This window comes from Thamnophis sirtalis, unplaced genomic scaffold, assembly GCF_051295495.1.
Source record: "Thamnophis sirtalis isolate CommonGarterSnake01/CBP01778 unplaced genomic scaffold, rThaSir2_p1.2 scaffold_7, whole genome shotgun sequence".
NCBI classification, from domain to species: Eukaryota; Metazoa; Chordata; class Lepidosauria; order Squamata; family Natricidae; genus Thamnophis; species Thamnophis sirtalis.
The window spans coordinates 66,490,148-66,511,529 of NW_028261387.1; the positions used below are offsets into that span (position 1 = coordinate 66,490,148).

Here is a 21,382-nt window from a genome sequence, read left to right on the forward strand (position 1 = left end):
GAGTTGAAGTCCACAGGTCTTAAAGTTGCCAAGGTTGGAGATCACTGCTCTAGAGCGTCGTTTATTTAATATTTATATTAAATAATGTATAATGTTTATAAAATATTTAGTGAGAAACACCACTAAAGGAATATATTGTCAAGGCCATGATTCTCCTAATATATTTTCTCGAGAACTAACGCCACTACTACGAAAACAGCAAGAAAGCAGAGGTCCGCGCGCGCGAATCTAAGTCGACTCCTTTGTCAAAGACGGTTCTACCCGGGAGTCTATGATAGCACACCGGCACTCCCCAGCAGCTTCCTGGGAATTGTAGTCATACGCGGCTTCGTCCGTGCGACAACACACCCCCACACAAGCCCTACTCTTTCTATTGGAGCATGCGTCCTTGGCTCCCGGCTTTGGGAGTCGCTCTCTTAAGCTTGGACTTGGACTGGCTGCCATCTTAGTCGCGGTGTCGTCGCCTTCAGAGCTGGTAAGAAATCCGTTGCGCTGCTCGAGGGGGCTGGCGAAGGGCTGGGCTGTGAGGGACGGCTGTTTTTCCGGCCTGGGCAAACGTTTCTGGGGAATTTGTCAGGAGAGAGGCGAGGGGAAAGCCTGAAGTAGGCCGTGTCTTGGGGGGGGGGGGCGGTGGATGCGGAAGGAGAGCTTGGTAGCAGGTGGTTCTTCCAGGGTAGGCAGGAATAATGAGGGAGGAAGAGGGGGTTCATTGCTTATGCCCCCCTCAGGGTCTCCGAGCGTGGCTGCTCCCCCTCCCCGTTTTACCGGGGTCGTCCGTGAACTTGTGTCTCCCAAGTGGGGTGAGGATTTGCTTCCTCAGCCTTCACCCCTCCTCTGACACATCCACGGCATTGGGAATCGGTGTATTGTTTCCCCACCGAAGCGCCCGGGTTGTCCCTGAGGAATATTTGAAATAAAGTTCAAAGTCGATGAGATGACAGCTCTTGGCGCACTTTTAGGACCCGAGGGTGTCCATTCTTCAAGCTGACAAGCCCTGCGATAGAGTTTGATAGACTCTATTATGATAGGCTCTGATTCCACACGACTGGGTGATCGTGGGATGGGTGTTGGATGCAGGACAGAGGAAGGGCTGGTAAAAGGTTCTGGGCTTCTGGAGTGCCCCAATGGATTGTCTACAGATAATAATAGTATAGCCTTTATTGTCATTGTACATCATGTATAAATCGAGATTGGTTATATAGATACTGAACCTTGAGCCATTTCTTCTTCTTGACCTTGTCATCTATTTTCATTTGGCTTCCAAGTCTGCATTACTATTACTATTAATCTTCTCATCATTCCCATCTCCTCCTACTTATGACTGTATGACTGCAACTTTGTTGCTTGTATCCTTACGATTTATATTGTTTCCTAGTATGATTTGATTGCTTATTTGTAACCTATGACCATCATTAAGTGTTGTACCTTATGATTTGTGATGAATGTATCTTTTTTTTTATGTACACTGAGAGCATATGCACCAAAGACAAATTCCTTGTGTGTCCAATCACACTTGGCCAATAAAGAATTCTGTTCCCTTCCTTTCTGCTCCACTCTATTCTATTCTATTCTATTCTATTCTATTCTATTCTATTCTATTCTATATTATTAGTTGCTACTTGAATGTTTTCCCTCTGCTCTTTGACTGTCTGATTAGATGAGTTGTGGAGGTTAGCCCAAAATGTGGCTGGCTAGTTGGTGATGGATTGTATTGTGTGAAACTAGGCAATTGTGTTAACTCAGTGTCTATAGGTTACTGTATGGGCAAACACTGCCTCTCACCTCTGTTGGTATGCATGCCTTTTCTAATTGATGAAGCCACCAAAGTAATGTATGGTACAGTGTTGCAAATCCATCACCTGCCCTCTCCACCCCATTGGAAGGCAGCAAATAGTTCGATTATTAGGTTGATCAGTGCAGTGAACTTTGATTCAATTTCTTTTCTATCCTTAAAGTGTTATGTATTTGAGAAGGTTTAGTGGAGCTATGCTGAATTGTAATTCCCTTGACACGTCTCTTATGTTTAATTTGCTTTGACACTTCGACTTAAGATGTTAACCATTCCAAATATATCTGCTGCCTAAAGGATGAATCTTCTAGGCGCAAAGCTAAAATGCTTCCCTCACCTCTTAAAAAGTTATGAGATAAGTATTAAATTCAGTGAATAATTAGCAATCGAGTCATTATTTTGAAAGTGAAGTGTGCAACTGCTATATTTTGAGGGTGCTCTTACTGTATAACTGAAAATAGGGGTTTCTTTTAGTTTAGATCTAGTTCAGATAATATAAAACATTGAATTGCGCAGAAAGAGCAATTTGCAAAATACTTAAAATATTATATATGTGGAAATGTGGAAAACCTTAGATCATCAATATTGTCATTAAAGTAAACTTTTTTGTATGTGAAAAATTGTGTATGTTTCCACATATTGTAATGTGAATAATAGAAAAATTATAAAGATAATTTAAGTCTATTAAAGGATTTTGTTGAGATTTTTATTCATGCAGCTGAATATTTTGTTTTATTTTGTCCAAAGGACTTTGACAGTTGACATATCATACATCCTTACTTGGAATAAAAAGATATAAATATAGTTCCATAGGAATGGGATAATGAAAACCTTCTAATTCCGTTTGTTTAATTTGTTTTATTGCTTACCTCAGTGAATGTCTAACTCTGATTGAAGGAGCTTCTTGCTATATGGAAATCATGGGCTGAAAGTTAGCCTGAATCTGTTGAAGAATAGGATCATTTATCTTGTAACACTTAAGAAAATGTGCTAAGTATTTGAAAAATAAATAACAGTATTTGCACTCACTAATTTAAACATATTTTAAAATAGAAGAATTGTTAAATCTCAAGCAATAGTACAAGATTAAGACTGTTAACATTAAAACTGTTAACATTTTTTTAAAAACATGGCTATCATGTGATCTCAAACCTGCAGTTCTGATTATCTCTTATCAATAGGCTGATGGGTATTGTTGTCTATTCATATAGTACCTACAAGTGTAGGCCTGGTCAATCAGAAAATGTTGATTTAACACGAGGAAGATTAAATCAATGTGAAGGGATGGGAAATAAAATTTGTCACAAATACTGAAATTGTCAATCCCTTCAGCTTACCCAGAATGTTCCCTCTTACATCCAATCCCCGATCCAGAAGTTGGTATGCATCCAGTTAGGATGTTAGTTACAGCCATACAACATATTTTTGTTTTAAAATTGATTACAGTACTCAGAGGCATTCTTATTAATTCTTATGAATAAAAATATAGGGCAGCTTGCCTTGCAAATATTGTTATAAGCCAAGTGAGGAAGGGTAGATTGAGACCATAGATACCATATAGTCTATTCCTGTCTCGAAGTTAGCCTGAATCTGTTGAAGAATAGGATCATTTATCTTGTAACACTTAAGAAAATGTGCTAAGTATTTGAAAAATAAATAACAGTATTTGCACTCACTAATTTAAACATATTTTAAAATAGAAGAATTGTTAAATCTCAAGCAATAGTACAAGATTAAGACTGTTAACATTAAAACTGTTAACATTTTTTTAAAAAACATGGCTATCATGTGATCTCAAACCTGCAGTTCTGATTATCCCTTATAATTGTTCTTCTATCTAGAATAGATAGGAGTTGAACAACATTCCATGGAGCATAACATTAGTCACATTAAAGCAATTTATAAGAATTATCCATAGCAGTTTTGTTTGTATCTATGCTGAGAGTCTCTTTGTCAGGTAAGTAGCAATAAGTTGTTCTGTCCTATTTTGTAGCACAATACACTTGTGGGAACAGATAGTATCAAAAGAATTCCAACTTGGCCAGCTTAGAAATATAATTAATGGTGAATATTTTAGTTTCTTAAGGAGTATTTACATTTAAAAGAGATTTTAAGTTTGTATTTATATATTTGAAAACATGAATCAGTTGGAACAGAAATGATATAGTGGAAATTGATTGGCAAATCAGCACTGGCAGATAAGAGATTTTAAAGTTAAATGGTAAGAGTTATAGTGTTTTTGGATTTTTTATTTTATTGTTACAAATTCCCCCTTAACTTGATCAGGATTAACATTTTTATTTCCCAATTCTAAAAGAGTTTAGGACAGTGGTTCTCAACCTTCCCAATGCCGTGACCCTTTAATTGTTGTGGTGACCCCCAACCATATAGGAGCGGTGTCTCGGTTCCTAAGACCATCGAAAATATTTGTTTTCCGATGGTCTTAGGCAACCCTTGTGAAAGGGTCGTTCAACCCCCAAAGGGTCCCGACCCACAGGTTGAGAACAGCTGGTTTAGGAGGAATTGGAATATTTTAGATCCTGTGGATTCAAGCATTAAATGTCGCAAAATGCCTTCTTTTTACTTCTCATCTCACAAAGGTAAGTGTATGGCATGTTTGTAGATATAGAAGATCACAAGATTGAATTTCCATTTCCAGAGGTGGATGTTTTTCCTAGAAATGAGTGGAGGTTGTTAAGCAATGTTTTGTCTGTTGGACTTCAGTTTATATATATGCAACATGATCTCTTAAAAGGTAGAGCAGATTATTGCTTATGATTATTGCTTAATAAATTAAAGCTTGTACTTTGCTATTTTTTAGGTATATAAACACCTTTCAAGTTGATTGAGTTTTTCGGTATATATATTGACTTGTCACAATATGCACTTTTGTGTTGAATGCCTTCAGATACTTTTTTAAATCTGTTTCTTTTGACTTTTCACTAATGCAAGCAAAGCTAAAGTGATGTTGCTAAATATTAATAATTTAAATACTCTTACCACATTTGACAAAAACCCTGTGATTTTTAAACGTTCCTCTTTAGAATGGATTGCCATTATCATTATTATAGTGTACAAATCATAAAATTTTATAGATTTTTATTCCAGTGCTTCTGCTTTTTCTTAGCACAGCAGTAAGTTTATATTCATATCAAATCAGCAGGATCACATTATAATTGACCAAATAATCATGATTTTGTGATAGGCCAGAAACTTAAAGTATCATTGTTCAGATTTATTTGGCAGTGAACAGGTAGATATTTTAATGGATCGATGCCAACACCTTGGTGGTACTGTAGCCCAAACGAAGGTGTTTTATAGCGAAGCTGTTGAAATTATTAACCAAAACTATACTGCATGATAATTACAAACATGTGAAATTGAAATAAAGAAAAACACCCTTTTGTAATGGAGAAAATTTAAAGCAATACTTAATAAACAAAATAGCCAAGTGTCATCAGTGGTGATTAAAAAACTAGCTGTAAAAAATTGCCTATCCAAGCCTTATGCTCACTTTCTATAATAGCTGAATAAATTCATACTGCTTGGAAGCCCTGCCAGTGATTGTCCCATTATTTTCTTTGAAAATAACCACAGTCATTTTTCTTCTTCTTAATGTTTAAAATAAAATTCAAGTGAACTTGAATTTCTTTAAAGATTCTAGATTGGGCAATATGTTTCACATCTTTTTGGGCATAAAGTTCTGATTAAGATTGAAATGTGTTTTGTATTGCTATTTAGAATGTTCACCTGTGTTTTTTTCAGTAAATAATTTTATTATGTAGAGGTTTCAGTAACATGAACAATATTATATCAAAGCCAGACTAACTGAAATGCTGCAAGAAATCTAGCACTCCACTGTAACAGGATTTTTTTTTGGGGGGGGGCGGGCAGGGATAACCCCAAGCATCCTCTGCAAGCAACACTGTTGGAGTCTGATTGACTCCAACAGTGTAGGGTTTGGTATTGTGAATATGCTGATACCCAATTATACAGTATAGCTCCACCCTTAGCCAAACAAAAGATGTGGTGGCTTGTTTGCACAGGAACCCGCATCTTTGACTTAGCGCTAGCAAGATTGAGTGGCTATCAGCTTCTAGATCCCAAGACCAGATGATCCTTCATCTTTGACTCTGGACGGGGTGGCATTTTCTGAACTGAACTGTGCACAATTTTGGGTCCTCCTGGACTCACAACTACTGCTTGAAAGCAGTTGGCAGCTGAGGCTAGGGAGGTCTTTGAACAGATTTGTCTAATGCACCAGTTGTGCCCTTTCCTGATCCAGGAGGCCTTTCTCAGGGTCTGTTATGTCTTAATCCATCTGGATTACTTTGAGCATTCTATCTGGGACTGCCCTTGAGTCACCTGGAAACCTCAACTAGTCTAGAATGCAACAGCACACAGAGTAATAGGGAATCTTAGGTTTGCTTATGTAACAACACCATTGTTGTGTGACTTCTAGTTTCTTGGTGCAATCAAGTCACTGGTCATTTAAAGCTCTATATGACACAGGGCCATGCTATTTGCAAAACTGCCTACCAGTTCAGATGTGGTGAGCATGCTCCTAGTCCTTTTCGCTAAATATATTGTCATAGGAAGCCAGGAAGCATGACTTTTCCATGCCAGTCCCTGCCCTACGAAACACTCTCTGCCCTCTGAAGTTCAAAAGTTTGAGTTCGTATTAGAGAAATGCTGATCTGCATTGTCACAATATTTTTAAACATAAAATACTATTAATTACTAACCAGTTATTAGATATCTGTTTCAGATAGAGGAAGAAAGAGATGTTCCAGACTCTTTCTCCAGTTCTCCCACCTTCAATCTGAGATATTTGGTCAAGTGAGGAATGGACAGCCTCACTGTGAAGAATGTTCAGAAGGCTATTTACGAAATTTCACAAAGATTTGTCTTTTGGTGGATCCAGAGCCTCCTTTTTTTTCCTTCCAGAGAAAATTGGTTTATTACCAGGGAGACCTGGAGTTTTCTGAGCTCAGCCTCTTGCCCCTGAGGTCATTATTTGACTTGGACAAAGTATAGCAAAAGACAGATTTTTATCTGAGTCTAGGTTTTACATTAAGTGTGTTGGTCTGAAACATGAACTTGGTATAACATAGCTGTTGATTAACTAGTTGTTTAATGGTGTGAGTCCAGAGTTTCATAAAAATGTAGTTCCAGACAAGTGTTAGGAATTGAAAATAATATTTGTTTATTGGAGTTCAAATTCTTACAATCTTCAATCTTTAAGAAAATTAAATCTTAATATACTAAAATATGAATTACCTGCAGTATAATTGCAAATGTGTATGGCATCTTTGAAAGACTACAAATAGAAGTGCTAAATAATATTATTTAGCTGTGTTATAATTTGAAGGAGAGTCCTGTAGCTTCTGTCACCACTATGCTAATATGGAGGCATATTCTGGATGTTCTCTCAAAATGTGTCTCTGATAATCATCTTATCAATAGGCTGATGGGTATTGTTGTCTATTCATATAGTACCTACAAGTGTAGGCCTGGTCAATCAGAAAATGTTGATTTAACACGAGGAAGATTAAATCAATGTGAAGGGATGGGAAATAAAATTTGTCACAAATACTGAAATTGTCAATCCCTTCAGCTTACCCAGAATGTTCCCTCTTACATCCAATCCCCGATCCAGAAGTTGGTATGCATCCAGTTAGGATGTTAGTTACAGCCATACAACATATTTTTGTTTTAAAATTGATTACAGTACTCAGAGGCATTCTTATTAATTCTTATGAATAAAAATATAGGGCAGCTTGCCTTGCAAATATTATGTTATAAGCCAAGTGAGGAAGGGTAGATTGAGACCACAGATACCATATAGTCTATTCCTGTCTCGAAGTACTCTTGGTAAGGAGATTGGTAAAATTGTAAGTGTATGTGCGTAAAATAAAAGTTTTACCTAGTTGAAAAGTTTTCAGTGTACATTTAGTAATCTATAATTTCTTTGCTGTGTTTTGTGTTTATTAAATTTGGAGACCACTTGATTCCTGGAAGACTCTGGGGCAGTTTGTCATTGAGAAAATTACAAATATTTGCAGATAATTGTGATAATTTCCAGTAGAGAAAAACTAAACGATAAAGACACACACACACACACACACACACACACACACACATATGTGTGTGTGTGTCTGTGTCTGTGTATGTGTATATATATACATATATATACACACACACACACACATACATACATACATACATACATACACATATACACATATACACATATATACATACATACATACACAAGGAAAAACAACCAAATATACCCAAAATGATCATCATCAATAACAAAACTAACAAAGTTTCAGCATCCATATTAACGCAGGCTTGGGAACAGATCTATGTTTCTTAGAATATCCAGAACAGATGTAGTGTGGGAGCCCTATGAATGGCTCCCATACTGTTGCATCATAACACAGAAATTGTATTACCTAGATTCTGATAGATGACATTATTTGATTGGAGGATCTTGACCATGCCCTTTCTAGCACTGATGGTGTTACCTAGTTTGGGTAATGAAACGTCTGCCAAAAAATAACCAAGCTCAAAGAGCACCAAAGAATCCTCATGCCCTTTCTGCTTAATCTCCCAGAATAACCAGAAACAGTTTTCTTCAGAATCTTCATATAATCAGGCTCTATACCATGAACAGCTTTCTAGCTGATAATCAGCACCTTAAATTGCACTAGGAAGTGATCTGTAATGAACACAACTCAAGAAGCAGGGATGGCATGAATATAATGTGACCATCCCCTCCTTTGATGAAGCTGACTCAAATGGACCCAAATATTGGTCACTTACCAGGAAGCCTTAATAACCCAGGAAGGCCCTGGATCTAATAATTAGGTAGTTGAATTCACATATACAAGGACCTTATCCACTTCCTTTAGAGCAGTGGTTCACAACATGGGGCTCAGGCCCCACAGGGGGGCGGACAATTTAATTTTTAATGGGGGCAATTTGAACCTTGTTTAAACCAAGTTAATGGCTTTTAGGATTCTTCCGCACGAGTATAGTTAACTTTTTGAGTAAAATAAGAATTATATGTCAAGGGTAGGCGGGGGGGGGGCATGGCCAAACAAAAAAGGTTAGGAACCACTGCTTTAAGCAATAGGACTAATAACAGAACTAAGCCTGTATACTCTGGGCAGTCTGGGAGGATTAGAAGCTACTTGTCTCCTTTTTTCTGTCAGCTTGCACTTCAAGGAATGGGTGAGTATTCTGAGTAGAAGAATCTGTAGGAGACAGAGTGGGTGATAAAGGGAATAGTGGGTGATTAAAGAGAGTTGCAGAAATGTTTAGGAGGACACACCAGGAAGTAGAAGAAACTAGTTTGTCAGTACTTATTTGTCTGCTTTCCAGAATAATCTTGGTGTGACTGGTTTTAGTTTTGTATTCAACTTAAATCCTGCATTTCACGATGTAAGGTATCAGACCTGGAAGCCTTGAAAGGTAGCTTTCAAGTCATCAATGAAAACATTGATGCATCCGGTACAAATGGATGAGATAGGTCACGATATGAATTATTATAAACTTAGTAGATGGTAGCATCTGGCTTCTCTACATAACAGCCTTAAAGTGCTTTTTTCCAGTATGTGAGCCATCAGGAAAATATGGTGACATAGAAATTTGCTGTGCACTTTTCCACACCCTATCCTATCTTGGCATGAGAAGCAGAGGGAAGGGTCATAGTGGGAAATGATTCTTTTAGTAGGGGGGAACTCCGCAGGATTGAAGCAAAGTGAGCAGAAGAATCATTTTTATCAATCCTGCTCTCCCGGGCAAAAGAAGTAGGATAAAGAAGTGTAAGAGGAAAATTTGGTGTTCTCCCAGGACTAAAAAGACTGGCTTCATCCCACACTTTATGCTTGGATATGGTGACTGGAGAACCAATTCCCCTCATTTCCTTTTCCATAGGAGAAAGGCCAGAGGGATGGCTCTTTAGCTGACACACTTGCAGTAGAGTTGTTTCAGCTGCCAGATTCCTGACACACACATACCCCAAGGCTGTGCCTGCTCTTCATAGGCAGCTTCATCCCAAGGGGTGATAGCTGGAGAGTTACTGCTTCTCACTTTCCTTCCTTCCATCATGCAGCATGGTCATGGGACAGGAGAAGCAATGTGTGCTTTTTGCTTGCCCTCCCTCCTAGTCCTTTCAGCCTGGGGTTATGTTACTAGATCTTGCAAGGTACGTAAGTGGTTTATCTTTTTCTAACATTCTATGATGTATAATTTGGTTTCCTCCTTTACAGATATTAGATTACTTTGTTAAGTAAAATATTTGGTTTGGATTTTGAAAATTGTTATACATTTTCCTCTGGCCAAGTATCTTGTGAGAATCACATTGTTGTCAATGTAGTCGTTGTTGTGAACACATAGGATACAAACAGATGTCAGGTCAAAAGTCCAAAATATGCTGTTTGTATATGTTAAACACAAACATTTACTGTAAAGTTTATATAAAGGTTTATATATGTTTTATAAAAATAATTCTTAGAATACATAAAATTTTCTGCCTATAGAGAACCCTATTCCTTAACCAGCTATTCTCTAGTAGCACTTGTTTTTTATTTTCTGAGATAATCATACTTCATTTTGTAAATTAAGATGAATCTGTATGTGCTGATTTTGTATTTCTATGTATTTATGTTTCATATTATTTAACTTCAGATTTTTATTGTTTTCTTTTACTAATTGTTATAGTTAGCTTTAAATCTAGGTAAATGCTAGATTATTAATAAATGTAACTATTGATATTTGGAAGCTTTACTGTAGAAGGAAAGCATGGAAAGTTGTAACATACGAATTCCTCTAAAATTGCATTCCATTTCTGCATTAGAAAGTAAGCTGTCATATTTTATTTCTTTTCTTTAGGGGTGGATACTTAAAGTACTATATTCCTTTTTCCCAGATTAGCAGGATCTAGGCATAGTGTCTGAAAATTTCAGAGGAGAACATCAAGGAATCTAAATAAGAGTGAAAGTAGTCATACCTGATAGGAAAACTTGAAAATATCCATTAAAATGTCAATTTCCAATTTTAAAAAATGTATTACTAGATTTATATTTTGCCTTTTGTATAGGAGCTCAAGTTGACATAGAGAGTGCTTCCTCCTCTTATTCCTCACAACAATGCTGTGAGACAGGTTGGCCTAAGAGAGCACAACTGGCATAAGTCAACCAGTGAGCCTCCATTGCTGAAGACAGACCTTCACACACCTCTTCTGATAGCTTAACCTCTATATATTGGTTCTCATTTTGAAAGAGGAATCATGATCAAGTATTTCTGATAAATTCAAAATATAAGAATTCTACACTAATTCCATTCAAAGCTACAAAATTATTCCAAATTCCTATGCCTCCAAATACACATCAGTTGTTTAGATTATGACCCAGAAATCATAAACAATATTTTTTATGAACTATAGTCATTATACTATTTATTAATCTATGCAGTTAACACTAGTACTTAGGAACTGTAATTAATGTTACAAACAATATGATTTTCATTCTTTGTTGTTCAAAATGTATTAAGATTTGTAAGAGCTCAAAATTTAGGTTGTACAGTAGTAAAGAATGAAGTCTTCAGTGAACAAAATAAACATTGTTATAATATGTATAATAGTGGTATATATAAGATATTAAAGGAAATGGAAATTATACTGTTTATTGTGCTATGATCAGTTTTAATTGCTTCTTAGCCTCCAGAAGGATCCCTTGTAGTAAGACAATCTGTGTTTCTGTGGAACTGTGTTCAAATCTCAGATATCTATACAGTTTGAGACCAATTATGAATTAGCCCCATATTTTTATATATAGATGTTTGAGTATACATGCACACCAACATTATAAGTTTTTTATTTTAATTTCAAGTTTTAATGAGACTTTCATCTCCCAGTACTCTGGAGTAGTAAAAACTCAGATTTTCTGTGCCTCAGATAAGAAATAAAATTTTAAAATAAGTTAATTGTAGTTGTGAGATTTGAGAAATATGCAGTTGTACCTGTAAATGTGGATTTTCTGGTAATGTCCAGCTTACATAAAAACACGCTTTTGTTATGAAGATCTCAACTTTCATTTAAAAGCAGATTCTGTTATCCATGCAAAATACTGTTTTGTCTTTTAATCAAGAAAAAGCAATGGTAGCTGCTTTTTTCTTTATTGAGGTCAGAAATTCGGAATAATATTTTTGACAAATGGTAATCAAAATCGTAATCAGGAGACTGCGAGTTCTAATCCTGCTTTAGGCATGAAAGCCGCTGGGTGACTTGGGGCCAGTCACTTTTTTAGCCCAACCCACAGGATTGTTGTTGTGGGGAAAATAGGAAGGAAGAAAACTTGTTATGTTTGCTCCCTTGAGTTATTTATAAAAATAATAATGACAGGATATATACAAATAAATTTCTCAAATATCCTTGCAGTCATATTAGGAGGTGGCAATATAGGATAGGAGAGCATAAGCCTTAGTCTCTCCGCAGAGTCCTTCCAACAAGAAAGGTAACCCCCCCCCCCCCGATTAAATAATCTCACTTAACTCATTAGATGATTAGATGAGTTTACTTATTCCTGTCTTTGTAGTGCTGATTGAACATGTAGCTTTACAAAAAGGCACTGCTTCATGTGATTAACATTAGTGCAAAGAGAAATCATAATGTTCAATTGTTTTTAACAAAACATTTTCAGAAGGAAGGCAGATTAGAGAGATGTGTATTCCTGGATATGTATACAGATTTGTGGTGTCAACACCAATGTTATGTTGAAACTGAATTACTATTTTTTTAAAGTTAGTTGAGATAAGCAGAATTCCTGAGCAGAATATTAATTACTATAATTTGGAATTGGGTGGCAAATAAATTTAATACATCATCCTTATTATGTGTGAGTAATTTACTGTTAGATTCATAGTTTAAGACTGGTGGAAATTTAACAATTTAAGTCCTAAGTAAGAATTTATTATTGTTCATCACATAGCCATATGTTTAGACTGGATTTGGCTTTTTTGCCCAGCTCCTTCGACTTGGAATAGTCTGATATTGTTAAAAATATCATCCACAGGATGTAAGTTGTTCCAAGCAGTCTTTTGCAATTGATGCTAATATTATTATTATCATGTACACAAAAATATAAAATCAGAACTGCGATCCTTTAGCTAGTTCTTCCAAAGGGATATTGTAGGATATTGCAATGTATCAGTGTAATATATGGTATGTGTGGGTCCAAGCTTTGTGGCCTTTTGTAATTGACAATTGCAAATTTTATCAATATACATATTTTCTAAGAGCTTTCAAACAAAATTTTGGTATGGACCCAGTGTACCAATAACCTCTGGGACCACCAAGACTGGCTTATGCACAAACCTTTTAATTATTATTATGCTTTAAAATATTCAAACAATCTTAAACACATTGTCTTCAATTGTTATATTACTGCCTTAAGGATCTCCATGTTGCAGCTGGAGACTGCGGGCAGAATAACCAGCCAACTCTTATCTAATACTGGAAAGAATACAATGAAGACTCCACTTTTAAGGATAGTCATTCACAGGCTTATGCCTGCCTGCCTTTCTCTCTCTCTCTCTCTCTCTCTCTCTCTCTCTCTCTCTCTCTCTCTCTCTCTCTCTCTCTCTCTCTCTCTCTCCCTCCCTCCCTCCCTCCCTCCCTCCCTCCCTCCCTCCCTCCCTCCATATGTGTGTGTGTGTGTGTGTGACGTGCAGTGTGGTTTATGGCTGGTGAGGCAGTCCTCTCCCCCGACATTGCACTGTCTGAGCTCTGACAGGTGGGCGAAAGAAAGAAAGCGCTTTAGAAAGTGGGATGTCAGGGGAGAGGAGAGAATGCCTGAGTATTCTCTCCTCTCCCCCGACACCCCACTGACTAAAGCGTTTTCTTTCTTTCGCCCACCTGAGCTCTGACAGGCGGGCAAAAGAAAGCAGCAGCCCGCCAGCTCAGGCGGGTGAGCTGGCGGGCTGCCGCTTTTTTTTGCCCACCTCTCTGTCCATCACTGCGGACACAGAGGCGGGCAAAAGAAAGCGCAGCAAAAGGCCACCTCTGTATCCGCGGGCAAAAGGCTGCTGCGGATACAGAGGCGGGCGAAAGAAAGTGACTTTCACCTGCCTGAGCTGGCGGGCTGCCCTCCCTGCCTCTCCTACTCCCTTCCCTCTCTTCACTCATCTCAAACAAAGAAACACACACAGTTGCACCAGGAGGATTAAGTTTGAATTCCTCCCCCTCCCTCCGGCCCACAAGTACACATACCTTTTCCAGCTGTTCACAGAGGATTTCAACTCTGCTCTTGCCTGCATCATGAAAAGGTAAAAATGTAAAAAGAAAAAGGCAAGAGCTGAGATCAGGCTGGGCTAGTTGCTGCCAGAGTCGTCATGGATGACTCTGCTTAACTGTTTAAAAAAGCCTCTAAAAAAACTCCCTCTACAGGAGGAGGCAGGAGAACCACATGCCTCACCTACCTCAGGAATTTTTCAGCTTTTAACCCTTGCTTAACTCTGCTTGAGTGATCATAAAGTCAGATTAGATGAGGCACGTGGTTCTCCGGCCTCCTCCTGTAGAGGGTGTTTTTTTAGAGGCTTTTTTAAACAGTTAAGCACTAAGCAGAGTCATCCACTGTGACTCTGGCAGCAAGTAGCGCAACCTTTTTCCTTTCCATTTTTCTTTTCTTTTCATGATGACTGTGGTGAGGCTCTGCCTCCCCTGACTGCACTTCACTGATATATATATTTAAAGTCACAACCCCTGGTATGCCCAAATATGGGAGGAAGATCACACTTCCATTCTCTGTCCTTCGGCTCGTCACGAGAGACCATCGAGACAGAAACCCAATATTTTTTACTGTTGCCTTTTTGTTACATTTGTTATATTTGTGCTGATAAATAAATAAAGGGAGACTAGTATAGATCTATTTCAAGCTATTTAGCTCTCATCAGCTAGCCATACCCTTGCTGGGAATCGAACCTGTGCTCTATTGCCTCTTAGGCAGATGTGTTAACCATTGAGCTACAGAGCTGGACTCCTTATCAGCCAGGCCAGGGTGAAAGGTATATATTTAAAGTCACAACCCCTGGTATGCCCAAATATGGGAGGAAGATCACACTTCCATTCTCTGTCCTTCGGATATATATATAATATATATATATATTTACAAACACCAAAAAGCCAAATGCAAGTCAGTTCTGTTTTCTTCTTCTTACTCCATTTTTCATACCATAAATCTGTTACAAGCAAAATTAGTGAATTAAAGATTTTATGTATTCTTTCATCATCAGAAATATTCGCTTTGGGAAAGTTTGAATTGAGAATTGATTGCAGGGAGAATGAAGGATACATGAGGTTTTGGCTTCTTTCTATCCTCTACGGTTATTATGCTCATTTGTATGAATTATTCATGGGTCCTTTTTGTGTAAAACAAAGCAAATGTTAATGGGTCATATTAGTTAGTAAGAAGAATATCTCCATTGTTTTCTTTGTGCATTTCCAAAAAGATGAAGGGGTATTACATAAAGATAGGAAAATTAACTAAAGAATTGAACATTCATGAAGATAAGGAGTTGGAAGTGGTACTTTAGATTCTTCTCTCAGCTCCTTTGGGATCTGCTAATATATATTTGGGCTAGCCTTGCAAGTTTAAAAAACATAAACTTTTCACAAGAAAAAAATGACAATATTGAGCTTCTTCACATAATGTAGGACCTATGATGGTCTATGAAGATTAATATTTTGCCTTGAAAATAAGCATGCCAAGCAAAAGCAATCAGTCTAGGCAAATACTGAAGTGGGAAAAATAGTTGCTCAAGTACATATTATTAATATATTAGAAAAAATGTTTGAACAATTAATTATTTGGCTGTTGTGAAACGTTGCTCAGTATTGATTTCTGTGGGATATCTTTCAAAACCTATGTGTAACCACTATAAGACGTTGGTGTATTTGAAAATGGAAGAAATGCCACCTTCTTTAGCCCGTAAAACAACCAAAAAATAATTTATATTGAGCTTCGTAGTAGTCTTTCATTTACGTAAATTTGGGCCTCACCATCCTGACATTATTTTTAAGAGAAGTAGTAGCTATCTAAATTTTGGTTAAGTATAAGACTGTTGTAAAATACAATATGTTGAATTAGGTGGCATGGAGGTCGTAAAAATAATCTAGTGATTGTTTTTCTTGAACGTACCTTCTTGGCTTTATAGTAATTATTAGTCTACTTTATAATTTGCATATCTTTACTTTGTCCCATGTTAACGCAAATTTATTTTTCTTTCGCCTTTATTTTATTTTTATTTATTTATATTTCATGTTTCTAGACTGCCCATATTGCTCCTTTCCTTGCTACTGGTTGTTTTGCTAACAAGAATCTGTCTGAGATAGGACAAAAGGAGATCATTTTTACAATTTACCCTATTAAATACTCAGAACTATTGACAATAATTGTGTTAATAGTTATAATTACTTTCAATTAATATTGGTATTTCATTTCTGTGTTTTATCAACACATATTCTTTATTGACTATATGTGTCTCTGGTGCTCCCTTGATTTAACCAGTTTATATATATACTTGACTGTCCTACCATGTTGTTAAGGAGTGTAGTGTTTGTTCTTAAAATAGTATTTTTATTGAATTTTTTACTTAGGTTCATGTTCCTTCCTATGATATGGCTGGAAATGGGTCAAAAACAGAGTGTATCAGTGGACCAACTATGAAATCACAGCTTCAGGTAACTGGTAAGTCTGTCTATCTATCTATCCAGTCCTGTGGTTTGATTTAGATACTGTCTCTGACAGCATCTCCAAATATTTTGTTTCTTTTTTATTGTGTTTGAATATATTGCATGTTTTATTATATAAAACAACATTAGGCAGCTAACAAACACATTGATTAATTATGTGCTATCAAATCAGTTTCACTTTTTAGCCACATAGTTATTTTCCATGAATTAAACAAAATATACATTAATAAAAATGCAAGATTAAAACTCTTAACAGTCACCAATACCTTGATATTATCCTCTCAAGAAAAAAAAGCTTGGCTCAGTTTACATAATGACACAATGCATGTGGGAAGAGCTATGTTTTAACAGCATTCAGGAAGGAAGAAAGATACAGTTTTCCCTATCTCAGCTTTGTATCTCCCTATTCCGTACAGTAGATGAAGCTATGGATATCCCACCAGATGACAACTGCTGCATTCTGGACCAGTTGAATTTTTTGGGATGATCTTCAAGGGCAGCCCCATATAGAGAAAGTGTCTCTGGGTTTGGAGTCCCCTGGTTCTAGAGTGTTGCTGTCTTTAACTGTCAATGGGTAGTACTCCTCAATAGAGCTGTTGCAGAAATTGTGTGTCCTTCTGGACTTGCCGGTCCTAAAGAGCAGATGGCAGTCATGGCTTGGGGTGGGTGTGGGTGTGGGGGCCTTTATACAAATTCACCCTGTGCACTCATTCCTAAAGGGGGAGGCTCTGCTTATGGTCACTTGCTCTCTTGTCATTTCTCATTTGGACTTTGCAATAATCCAAAGTAGAAGTACAGTAACCCATTGTACTAGAGAAGTACATAGATGGTATTGTGAATATATGCTATATCCTCTTTTGAAAGTTTTTTTCTGTTTTAGAAACATTTTAGAAATACTGCTTGCCTTTTTAAGTACTCATGACTTCTGCATATATTAGGGGCTTCTAAATGAAAGTCTTCCTTTAATCAGTTATAATACCAAAGGCAAAAGTTTATACTCTTTTATTGGACAGATTTTATATTCTGAACTAGAAGATCTGAAGGCGATGCTTTTTTCTTCAGCAGTTTTTTTTAAACCTCTTCCATTGGAATTACCATCATTTATATGTTGTTGCTAATATAGCTGTTAGTGTTGGTATGATTTGATCAGATATGATCAGCAGATTTTGGCTGGAAGAAAGTATGAAAAAAGATTTGACATACCATGTGTTATCATAGCTACTACTATTGTTAACACAATACAGGGATTCCTCAAATGATTAAAAATATGTACTTGGACTGAAATTCCAAACTAAAAAAAAATAAAAGTATCTAGGAGAAACATAGTGGATATGGAAGTCATTTTCCATTAAAATCCTTAGGAGTATGACTTTGTTGGCCTGATCTACATGATGACCTACAGAGCTGCATTAGCTAATGGGCACTCGACACTGTCAGCTAACATTGCCATTAGCTAACATTGAACTGTGCTGGCCTATGAGTGAATCAGCCCTCTGGAAAACCTTGACTGAATGCAAGGGGATGGAGTCATGGAGGCAGCTAATGATAGCTTCCTTTCTTTTGTGCCCTTCTCCACTCATATCCTATATTGTGCACTAAGGGAAAGTACATCTGTGTACATTGTAATACCCCGTAAAGAGGCCTTGCTGATAAAAAATATGAATACCTTTGGTAAAACGATACTGGTACATATAACAGGCAGAAAGTGAAAAGCTATTTTACCATGCCCTTCCTAGCTTTTCCGAGGACTCTGAAGACATGGTTTTGCCATCATACTTGGGAATCTGGCTGTAGTGTAGAACCTACTGGATGACTTTGTAAGTGGTCCTTGTTTAGTGATTGCCTCTTTACTGACTGTTCACAGTGACGATACTGATAAAAAAAGTAACTTTGCAACCAATCCTTGCTTTTACCATCTTCACAAACTATAAAGTAAAGGAAAATTGAAGTGAACGCTAAAATCATATTTCAGTTACCAACTATTTTGTTTAAGAACCAAGTTGCAAGTCCCAAATGTCTTTGCTAAATGAGAACTACCCGTATAGGTTGTGATGCATTAATTGTACTGTTGCTAAATACATTTTCTACCTTTTAATGTTTTTTATATACAGTATACATACTGTTTTTGTTTAATTTTGTTTACTGTTCCTTCTTGTTTTAATCAGTTGAGCCACAAATCCGAGATTGTTCAGCTATATAAATTTAAATAAATGGTTTAACATTTATGAAAAGAAAGTTATGTTACACTTAAGTATTAATCTTGTGGCATAAGCTCATTTTCTTCATGCTTGGCCTAAAAATCACCACTTAGCAGGAGTGTTCTAAATTTGGCAAGGATGACAAAAACTAATGTTCTCTTGCATTTTTATAATTGAAGTGAGAGACTTGACACTTTTTAAATCAAATTGAGCTGGTATAGTGATGTTAATATCAAAACAAAATGGTTAGGGGGAATGTTAGATGTTAGCCTAATTCTGTCACTATTATTTTTATATATACAGTCATGAAATTAGATCTAATACAGTAGATCTAATAGAGCTAATTAGAACACAGATATATATACTGTATATAATACTTATAATAATATATAATATTTAGATCTAATACTGGCATTGGCCCATTTGGCAGAAACAACATCAAGTATATGTTTCTTATAACTATCAACTGGTCTCTGACATTGACTGCAAAGATTTTTTCCCCCCATTTCTCCATATAAATTTTTCCCCGCAATGTTTGAGGGCTTTCTTGCAACCTGTGTCAGATCACCCCCATAGATTTATATCCATACTTTGACTTGCTCATTCCAGAACCTTACCTTACCTTACCTTTCTCTTTCCTTTCCTTCCTTGTCATCGTGTGGTGAGATGGGTAGCAAACAAATTTAATATACATACATACATACATACATACATACATACATACATACATACATTACATACATACATACATACATACATACATACATACATACATACATACATACAAACAAACAATTTTGTGATGGTGGGCTTCTCAGGCTCTGACTATATTTCCACCAACATGCTTTATAGTTGGTATCAGGTTCTTCTATTGAAATGCTGTCTTGATTTTCATTAAATATATGTTCTGGTGCTGTGACCAAATAATCTTTGGTTAATCTCTCCAAAGCACATTTTTCTAGAAATCCTGGTTTTTGCCTAGGTGTTCAGGAGCAACTTTCAGTCTTGCCCTGGTGTTTTTTTTCTGGATAGCAAATGTTTCTCCTGGCATATCTTCTATGTAGATCTGATTGGTACAGATTCCTTCTAATGGTAGATTCATGCATTGTGACATCAGCAGTGGTAAGAGCTACCTGTAGGTCATGTGATGCAATTCTGGGAATCTCAAAGACTTCTTTCAATATCTTACATTCTGCTCTTCTGCTGAACTTGCTTGGACAGACTGGCCTCGGTAGCGGTTTGAAATCTCCATGTCCTTTTCACCTGAGCTGAGCTACCGATAAATATAGCAATGTGCTTACTTTTTCCTCCATGCAGAATTTTCATCTATGTTAATTTAAATTACACAATGGATTATAAAATGTAAATGGTACATGGTATTCATTGCATTGTTTCCCCTTTATCAATATAATTGAAATGAAGATCAAATATATGTATGTTGAAATGTATTAAAAAAACTCCAAGATTTTAATAAGCTGTATATTTTTCACATGACTATGCTTATTGATATCACTATATACTTGGGCTTCATGCTCTCTCTATCCCAACTAACCTCACAGGGTTGTTTTGGGGACAGTAAGAGGAGGAAGGTATGTTGAATATGTTCACTGCCTTGAGTTATTTGTAAAATTAATGCAGGATACAAATACATACATATACATACTTTAAATTTGTTTACAGTTACATTTAAGTTTCTGAGCACCTAAAAATAAGCATAGAACAATTTTTAAATGAAAATAATAGCTTCAGAAACTTCATAAGAGCTACATACAAAATAAAAAAAATGTTTTATACACAATATAATTTTGACTAATAAGCAACCTATTAATGTCAGAATATGCATGTGGGTGGGGTGAATATAAACATATTAATATTCATTCTCATATTTAGCTTATTCAAATGAAATGCACACTTAAGGAGCTATAACATACTTTCCGGCCTCCATTCTAAATAATGTGTTTATGATCTGTATTATAATGTTGCTATCTGTTTTAAATATTGGACATCTTTCCAATCTTTCAGTTTAGTTTTGAGCTGTAATAAATGCTTCATTCCTTCACAAATGAACTGAATAATATGAAACAATGTGATACCTATATGCAGGTTGTTTTTGACTATGTTGTTCTTTCTTATTTTTCAAGTTATTTCTGCAAAGTTGAAAGAAAACAAAAACAAGTGGTTCGGACCCAGCCCATATGTGGAAGTTTGGGTTGATGGTCAGTCAAAGAAGACAGAAAAATGCAACAATACCAACAGTCCAAAATGGAAACAGCATCTTACAGTGTAAATTGAGAAATATCATTTCATTCTAAGAAAAATGGAAATACAATCAGATAATATTATGGGATGAATATTGATAATGGAAAAATGCAGTGCTTATAAGGAAAGAGTATAAATGTTCATGGGCACAGAATTTTGTTTATTTAAATTTGTTGGATAAATTTAAAGACATTTTACCCAGTTTACATAATCTATCAAATATCTTAGAAGTTCCTACTTTCATTAGTCTGAAAGAAGAACATAACTATTTGCTGTCTAAAAACTATTGGTCCCCAAATAAATGGAGAAAGTCTCCATTTGGGCAGCCTTTTAAACCTAATAAATGACTCGAGTTCTCAGGCTACTTGATGCCAC

At 36.3% G+C, this 21,382-nt stretch overlaps 1 protein-coding gene across 1 annotated transcript in view; it reads left to right on the top strand.

Annotated features, from left to right (window-relative positions):
* The first annotated feature begins 370 nt into the window (after positions 1-370).
* ITCH (itchy E3 ubiquitin protein ligase) overlaps positions 371-21,382 on the top strand; it is a 48,868-nt gene continuing 27,856 nt past the window's right edge. The window contains exons 1-3 of the mRNA XM_014053151.2: positions 371-475; positions 16,455-16,545; positions 20,890-21,031. Of these exons, the coding sequence (XP_013908626.2) occupies positions 16,476-16,545; positions 20,890-21,031 (212 nt within the window). The 5' untranslated portion in view covers positions 371-475; positions 16,455-16,475. The remainder of the gene's footprint in view (positions 476-16,454; positions 16,546-20,889; positions 21,032-21,382) is intronic.